The sequence below is a fragment of the Eimeria mitis genome, genomic scaffold (genome assembly GCF_000499745.2).
Source record: "Eimeria mitis Houghton genomic scaffold, Emh_scaff1920, whole genome shotgun sequence".
In the NCBI taxonomy this organism is placed as follows: Eukaryota; Apicomplexa; class Conoidasida; order Eucoccidiorida; family Eimeriidae; genus Eimeria; species Eimeria mitis.
Genome location: NW_013570242.1, coordinates 1 through 8,124, shown reverse-complemented (window position 1 = coordinate 8,124; position 8,124 = coordinate 1). Strand labels below are relative to the sequence as shown.

At 45.4% G+C, this 8,124-nt stretch overlaps 1 protein-coding gene across 1 annotated transcript in view; it reads left to right on the top strand.

Annotated features, from left to right (window-relative positions):
- EMH_0045890 (protein transport protein Sec23, putative) overlaps window positions 1–7,080 on the top strand; it is a gene marked incomplete at both ends in the record, with an annotated part of 7,810 nt that extends 730 nt beyond the window's left edge. Inside the window, 11 exons of the mRNA XM_013496113.1 lie at window positions 406–599; window positions 1,169–1,292; window positions 1,784–1,951; window positions 2,159–2,282; window positions 2,618–2,704; window positions 3,173–3,319; window positions 4,590–4,718; window positions 5,089–5,224; window positions 5,939–6,062; window positions 6,532–6,660; window positions 6,832–7,080. Coding sequence (XP_013351567.1) covers window positions 406–599; window positions 1,169–1,292; window positions 1,784–1,951; window positions 2,159–2,282; window positions 2,618–2,704; window positions 3,173–3,319; window positions 4,590–4,718; window positions 5,089–5,224; window positions 5,939–6,062; window positions 6,532–6,660; window positions 6,832–7,080 — 1,611 coding nt within the window. The remainder of the gene's footprint in view (window positions 1–405; window positions 600–1,168; window positions 1,293–1,783; window positions 1,952–2,158; window positions 2,283–2,617; window positions 2,705–3,172; window positions 3,320–4,589; window positions 4,719–5,088; window positions 5,225–5,938; window positions 6,063–6,531; window positions 6,661–6,831) is intronic.
- Between the last annotated feature and the right edge of the window lie 1,044 nt (window positions 7,081–8,124).

Sequence of the window (8,124 nt, the reverse complement as noted above, 5' to 3'; positions counted from 1 at the left end):
TGGCTTTGATGCCCTCTGATGCGATGATTTGTTTGATTTCCTTTGGGGCGATGTGCATGCTCCATGAAATTGCTGACCCCAGCGAGTACAACAAAGTGCACGTATTCCACGGATCCAGAGAACTCTCCTCTGCTAGTGTACGCCAATGCTGCTGCTGCTGCTGACTGCTGCTGCTGCTGCTACTGCTGCTACTGCTGCTGCTGCTGCGCTTTGGCGTCGCTGCCAAACTGGTGTTCTTGCGCCGCTGAAACTCCCCGGAAACACTGTTGCTTTTGTTGGAGCGCTTTGTGGGTTCATTCCCCGCTAGCAGTTTACATGTCGGGGCTGGTTCGTTGTTTTGACATTTTGTATCCCCATGTTGTTGCTGCTTGCTGCCTTTCTTTTCTGCTGCTTCTTGCTATACAGATTCAACAGCAGCTTGGTCTCTCACCAGGCTCTTCCTTTGCTGGTCCGCGTTCGGGGAGCGGAGCGACGCGGCATCCCTTGGTGCCACCAGCAGCAGCACGCTTTATTCAGCCTGTGGGGGAATGTGAAGCGAAAGTTTCCTTCATTCTTGAGAATCTCTCCAAGGACTACTGGCCTGTTCCCGCCGACTCCCGGTACGTCTCCACTGGCACTGTCAGTGCTCAATAAGGCTTCACGGGGGCCTATGGCGGCGCTCGCAAGGTTTCGATAGTTGTAGTGGGTTTCAAAGAGTTCAGTTACGCTCACAGAGTAGTGCGACTGACGGGGCTCATGGATTCATCGTGCTTAGCGGAATAAGGGTTGAGGGTTTTGTTCCTGTGGCAGTTTTCCCGTGTACCTTTACTTCAGCTGAGAGCAGCAAGTAGAGAAACGACAGCTTAATGTTACTCTGTAGAGTTCTAGAGAGATGCAAACCCGTGTGATATGTGCAATTTGAGCTTTTAACCGAAAGGTTTATTATATATGCATCTGCAGAAACGTGCACATACCCATGTTGTACTACTTCAGCCTGTTATAGATGCGTGTGTAGACGTCAGTGTTTTTTTTTTGATGGATATCCTTTCCGTGCGTTTGGTGTTCCTCTTGGGTTTTTTTTGCTATGTTTGGTGAATCTGGTATGACTCTTTCTTTTGCTTTTTTGGGGCCACGGTTGCTGCGGGACGCTGCATCCGCATCTCCTTTTTTTGTCTTTTTCTGCAATCAGGCCAAAGCGCTGCACGGGCCTGGCGTTGTCCGTTGCGGTTGCGTTGGTGGAGAGTTGTTGGCTTCAGCTGCCCTGCCGCATCCTCTTGTTCACTGGGGGTGTCTGCACGACGGGGCCTGGACAGGTATTCTTAGCTTGAGATGTTGCAGTTGTTGTAGTTTGCTGTGTCGTTGCTTTTCTGTTGGTTTGTTTGCTTTATTCCTGGCCAGCGTGCTAGATTTTAATGTTGCTTGCTTTTACTACTCGTGGTGTACTGGGGCGTTTTCACGGATCTTCTGGCTGCCCCATTGGTTTGTTCGCTGTTATATGTCATCTTGCTTTCCGTTTATATGTTTCCTGCGTTCCATGTGCTGGACGTGTATCCTCAGCAGGCGAAGGTGGTCCGTATTTGTGATTCTTGGCATGTTTGCTCGCTTTATTTTCATGTCTTCGTGATTTTCGCCGGCCTGCCGTGGTGTACTTTCTTGCAGTTGTTCTTGCTCAGTCGTCTGTCTCTGGTAGTGCTTGTGCGTTATCTTCTTTGCTCAATCCCCTTTCGGTCATTTTCTAAATGTTTTTTTTCTCTCCCTGATTTACTCATCTACCTGTTTCGTGCCTGTTTGGGTGTATGCACAGATCGTTGACCTGCCCTTGGCAGAGTCCATCCGTCACCACTTGGACTTGCAAAAGGACAACCAAAATGCACGATTTGTACAGAAGGCGCTCAAGTTTTACACATCTCTAGCAAATAGAGCTGTTCGGGCTGGCTGCGCTGTTGATATCTTTGCTTGTTCACTGGACCAGGTGAGGGTGCTTCACGACCGGATCGTCGTCTCTAACTCTTTTCATAAGCATTCTGCTTGCTGTTTTTCGTGTTATATCTGGTTCACATGCCCGTGGTAGGCGCGTTGCATAACCGTGTGTTTGTTTGATCAAGCGACGGAGGGAGGGATGCCCTCTTTGGTTGTTGCGTTTATTTGTTTATTTGTATTTGTCAGTTGCTGTGAACAGGTGGGGCTTTACGAAATGAAAGTAATGCCGGAAAAAACGGGGGGTTGTGTCGTAATGAGCGATTCGTTTTCGCTGAATGTCTACAAAGACAGCCTCAAAAAGTTCTTGGAAACCGATTCCACAGGTAACCCAACAGCTGCTGTTGCCAGCTGTTAGCGCAACACGAAAGCCAAGTGTTATATATTAATATATATATCCAAGTGTTGTTTTTTTGCTGTTGAGTTCCTGTGTCTCCTTTACTTTTGTCTTCTTTCCCTTCGTCTTATCAAAACATTGGCTTCAAAGTATTGCTTCTACTTCTTCTGCTCTGTCGTCGTTGGCCTTCTGGTTGTGTGTTAACAGACTGTAGTTTTATTATTTCTAGTCTGTATGAAGTATAGGGTATGTAGTTTTACTCTTTCTACTCTGTAGGGATTCAAGTTTAGGGTATGAGAGTTAGGGTTTATGATGCCTATGCAGGGTTTCTGAAGATGGGTTTCAATGCGAAGATGGAAGTTCTGTGCAGCAAAGAGTTCAAAGTGTGTGGGGCTATAGGCCCATGCACAAGTAAGTTGCGCGATCTAATATTATTAACGTCAGGTGGCTATTTTCTCCTTCTTTTTACTTCCTTTGGTTTACTTTCTCTGAATACATGTGGTATCTCCTTATTTGCATTTCACGCTTAAAAAAAGTTAGCCCTACATCAAATGCGCGTTCATTTTGGTTGGTTCTATATCATGGTTGCCTCTCTTCTTATTGCCTTTGGGCTAGTCAGCTCGGCTGCAGTTGTGGAATGGCTTATGCAGCTCTACAGTTTATATATGCTTTATTTGTCTATTTGCTGCGGTGTTAATATCTTTACTTGCCTCTTTACTTTCTCCGCTTAGTTCCCTCGTCAATCCCATTGGCAACCTGTCCATTGGGCCATTGTTCTACATATTCAGCTGTCAGTGAATTTCCGCATACAATTCCTCTCTGCTGTTAATGCATTTGTTGATATATTTTTAGTTAATTCTCTTTGTTGCTCTTTTTCAGGTACTGGAAAGAAAGGGGCTCAAGTTTCAGACTTGACCGTCGGTGAAGGCGGGTCATGTGAATGGCAGGCTGCTGCAATGGATAAGGAAACAACAATTGCATTTTACTTCGAAGTTACAAACCAACACGTTTCAAATTTGCCTCCAGGTGATTGTTTAACTGAAAACTACACAGACTCAGAAGAGCCAGAGAGCATATACATACCTATATATATATATATATATATATATATATATATATATATATATATACATAAGCTCAACGTCGGTAGAAAGCAGATATTGATCAGCGTGCTCTCGAGTGTTCGGTCCAGATTCCTCTTTGGTTTTAATGGCATTTGTGCTCATTTACGATTTGATTGTCTAGCATAGTTCTCTGCTGCACATTACCGCTTGCTGCAGTTGGGCCCCTGTATTATCCCTTACCTCCGATGCCCAGGCTGCCTGTGTTGGCGGCGTTTGATGTTTGGCTATTCGTTGCTTTGCGCATTGGCTTATTCAGGAAAACAATCTTTCCTCCAATTTCAAACTTCATACTTACACCCCAGCGGTAGACGCCGCTTGAGAGTTACGACGCTTTCTTACAGATTTGCAGATCAGAGCCCTCTGGATATAGCCCCAGGTTAGTTGTTTTCTTTCGAATATGGCGCACATTCACCTAACTCTACTGCGGTAACTTATCTTGTAACTTTGTCTGACTGCTCCAGCTGTATGCTCACCTCAAATATTCCCTCTGGTTACTTCGGTTTTCTTCGAGTGAATCTCCTGGGTGCATTGCTGGTGTGGCTGGGCTTGACTATCAAGCTCTGCTACACTGGTGTTTCGGTGTGAGGATGAATTAACATGTATCCACGCTCGAGTCATTTGCCTTATCAAGTTTTGTTAAGCTAGGGTGTATATCAGTGAATGTTCCACTCTTACGTCATATTGCTCGGGTTTTACATGTTTACATTGACTGGCTTCCGTTTATTCACCTTAGACCAGCAAAACTGAAGCACAGCTGTATGCAGGGCAAGTAGTAATAGGAGGGAACTATAGACGCAACGCATTATCTAAGCACAGATGTTTTGTGTTGCTTAACAATGTCACCACGCTGCGCTGCCAACTAGGATAGTTCTTCAAGGCGCATTTGTTCGTAGCAGTTGGTTTGTGTATATTACTTTGTTTTCTAACTGCGTTACTTTTCTCGGCAGTGTATTTGTAATAGCAAATACCTGAATCGTCTTTTGGTGTATAGGGCTGGCCGCCTAGGGTTTGCCCCGAAGGGCAATTGGTTAACCGTGCAGATGCGGGGCGTTTTTTTCTTTTGTATTAGTATTTGTTTATGTGTATTGCATATACTGTATGCATCGTACAAACTGCATTTCAAAAGAAAACCTAATAGAATCTATTTCCACTGCAGTTTTTTTGCCGTTTAGGTTTTGACCAGGAAGCGGCTGCAGTACTCATGGCACGCCTCGCAGTCTTCAAGACGGAGACGGAAGATTCTCTCGATGTTCTCAGATGGCTAGACAGAAAGCTTATTCGGCTGGTTTCGCGTTTTGCAGGTGAAGAGCTGTGTGGATATTTTATTGGTGTCGTTTCATTCCTTCTGTGTTTCATTTGCTTTTGTATTGAGGAGGTTTGGTGGTTCAGTATGTTCTCTTTTGTGTCGTGTACGCTCTACTTTTAGCTAATTCTCTCTTCCCCGATGAATTGCGTCGTCTCCTGAGTCTTGTTGCTTTCAGTGCTATGAATGCTATTTGTGACTACCGTGGTTTTCCCGGGTTCCTTTTTTTCTTTGCCTCTGTGTTAAAGTGTAAAGCTATTGCAGTTCCATCTGGACGGTTCCTGTGCGTATATGGTCTGTGTAAGCACTGTTCTATGTTTGGAAATTCCTTTTGTTTGCTTTTTCTGCTTGATTTCAAACAAATGCAGACTACCAAAAGGATGACCCCAACTCATTTCATCTTTCTACGGAATTCGCCATATACCCACAATTTATGTACCATCTCAGACGCAGTCATTTCTTGCAAACGTTCAACGCAAGCCCCGATGAAACTGCTTACTACAGGTATCTTCTTTCTTTGGTTTTGCTCGTACACGTGATCCACTTGCTCACTGGTACTTACCTGTCAAAACAATGACTGTGCTAAGTGTAGTGGGCATCTTCATACAGGAGTGCATGTGAGAGGACCCTTTTGATTTGTTGCAACTTTTGTGTTTGTTTGCGTTAAATAGAGAATTTGTGTATTAGATGTTTGGTTGTATTTGTGAACGCGCAATCCAAAATAATTAGTGATGCTGAAATATGCAAACAGTTACATGTGCGTTCACTCCCCCGCTTTTTGAGCGTAGATGCGAGCGTTAGCTTGTCTATAGTTTTTTGTTTTAGTTTGTGGTTGTGTCTGGCTGTTGCTTCAACTTGCACATTATTTTTTGTGTTTTACGCTTGCACTGTTCTTGTTTGACTTGAATTTATTTCACTCGGAGTAACTGCAGCAGTCATCTGAAGGGCTGGACGCCTCACTCTCGCTCGTATTCACTGAACTAACAGCCACTGTAAATCCTCGTTTCTTGTTAATAATTGCTGTTCTTGCGTACTTGTTTGCCATCTTTGCCTGCTCGCATAGCCACAGTGTGTAGGGTTATTCCCTACAAACGAGCAGGAATGCATTTGTTTGCTCTGAACCCTAAACCCTAAACCTAAACCCTAAACCCTAAACCCTAAACCATAAAGTGTTTCCTCATCTGCACTGGCGCCGCTGCTTTTGTGCGTTTGCCTTAGGTCTGTCTTGCTGCGAGCAAGTGTTATGAATGCTCTGGTGATGATTCAGCCGGCCTTGCTTTCGTATTCACTAAACCAGCAAGGACCTCCACAGCCTGTGCTGCTAGATGCCCAGGCGCTCAAGGTAGGAATTTGATGTGTTTGCTTCTCCGCCCCCCGCTATTTGATATGTTCACTCTTTTGGTTACAGTTTCTTTCTAGCTTGCTCAGCGATGAGTGCTTGCTGCTGTATTCACCACGCAACCTGGTCTTTTGTTTGTTTCTCTGGAGTTTGCTGCTTATGCAGTGTCGTGTACACGGTGTCTTCCTGTTGCCTGGAAGACTTGCTCTTTAAAAAAGGAAAAGAGCATCCTAAACTCGCATCTTTGTGTTACTCTATTGCTGCTTCATTCTAGCGTCACCCTTTGACAGCATTGAGGGTTTACTAGGATGTAGGGGTTGTTTGTTGTTGGTTTGTCTCCGAAGGAGAATATAGAGTTCAGGGCCTAGAATTTAAGTATGGAGGCTCGTTTTTGTGTTGCATGCAATCCGATATAGGGTGCCTGCCGACTTGTTTAGGGTTTAGGGTTTGCGGTTTTGGGTTTGTGCTGCAGCCGGATGTAATATTGTTGTTGGATTCATTTTTCCACGTCGTTGTTTGGCACGGCGAGTTAATTCATCAGTGGCGTGAACAAGGCTATCACAACTTGCCGGAATATGAGAACTTGCGGCAGCTTCTGCAGGTACACTGAAGAACCCTATTCTTAAACCCTGCTAGCTGCTGCGCGTACACCACGCCCGCCAAAAGCGGAAGCCTTCGACGGACTGTTTTGATTGTTCTTTAGTATGCTGGTGGGAGTGGCTTGCGGCTCTGGGGTCACCAATCCTAACCTGTATTGTGTTTGTGTACGCAGGCACCGGTGGATGATGCAAGTGTCGTGTTGGGGGACCGTTTCCCCGCGCCAAAGTACGTACAGTGCAACAGCGGCGGCTCGCAAGCGCGCTTTTTGTTGGCGAAAGTCAACCCCTCAACTTCGTATATTAATTCGGGAGCAGCTCAGCCCCTTGGCCTCACGGAGGGGGGGGAGGCCTTCATCAACACAGATGATGTTAGTCTGAAGGTCTTCATGGAACACCTCATCAAGCTCGCAGTACAGAGCTGAGCCAGCACGACCGCGGCTTGAGTTGCTGGCTTTTCCGTTGCAGTGGCAGCAGCAGCAGCAGCAAAGGTTTCTTGAGTGTTGCTGTTAGCAGGATGCGATGCATTTGGAACCTCATAGACTCTTCTGTTGTTGAGAGCATGAGGTAGATATCAAGTATTTCACGTTAACTATGGTTCAATCTCGAAATGATGGGTACCGCATTGATGAATGGCCATCACATCGTGAATTTAGGCGAATAAAATAGCAGTATACTATAACAAACCAGAGGAGAAGTTGCAGTGAGCCTGCAAGGCTACCAGCGAACACTACTTAGAAACAGGCTTGAACTGCAACGAGCGCGTTCAACGGGTTGGCCGAAGGCTAACTCGTAGTACATGTAGATACATATCATAAGCTTTTTTGGAAGCAAACCCAATATCATGATTCAGTTTGGATGCAAACCCACTCTCATGAGCTTATTTAGACCCAAGACATGAACAGTAGTTCAGAGAAGCGGAAGACCTGGCAGATTGTTCTTAGGGTAGTGTCCAATGGTGGTTCAGTTCTGTACCTAGTGCAGTTCTTCGCAACTCTCATTAGGATTCAGTTGGTAATTTGAAGCTGGCCAATTCACTTTTACAAGTGAAGGCTGGAAACGAACAGAACGTATTCGGCAACACGCCGTTACCTTTCAAAGGTGTGCCAGGCGGTAGCCGCAGACGAAGGAGCATATTCCACTTGAACGTCGATTTACTCAGCTCAGTACTTCACTAATTAATTAATAGTAGCCAAAATTCAAGGAAATTTATCTTGGTTGATGAGTTGGTTGGAGTGGGCGTACGATACCAGGTCACCGGAGCAGCAAGTCACCTCCGTCAAGGTCCGTAGGCAGGGGATTCTAGTTCAAGAGGCAAAATAGCTTCATTACTTTGTAGTAATCGCCAAAACATTTCTCAAAACATAAATAATGCACAATAGGAGAAGAAATAAAGCAATGCACGGAGTGGGGTTCGAACCCACGCGGTCTTTACGACCAGGGGATCTTAAGTCCGCCCCCTTAACCAC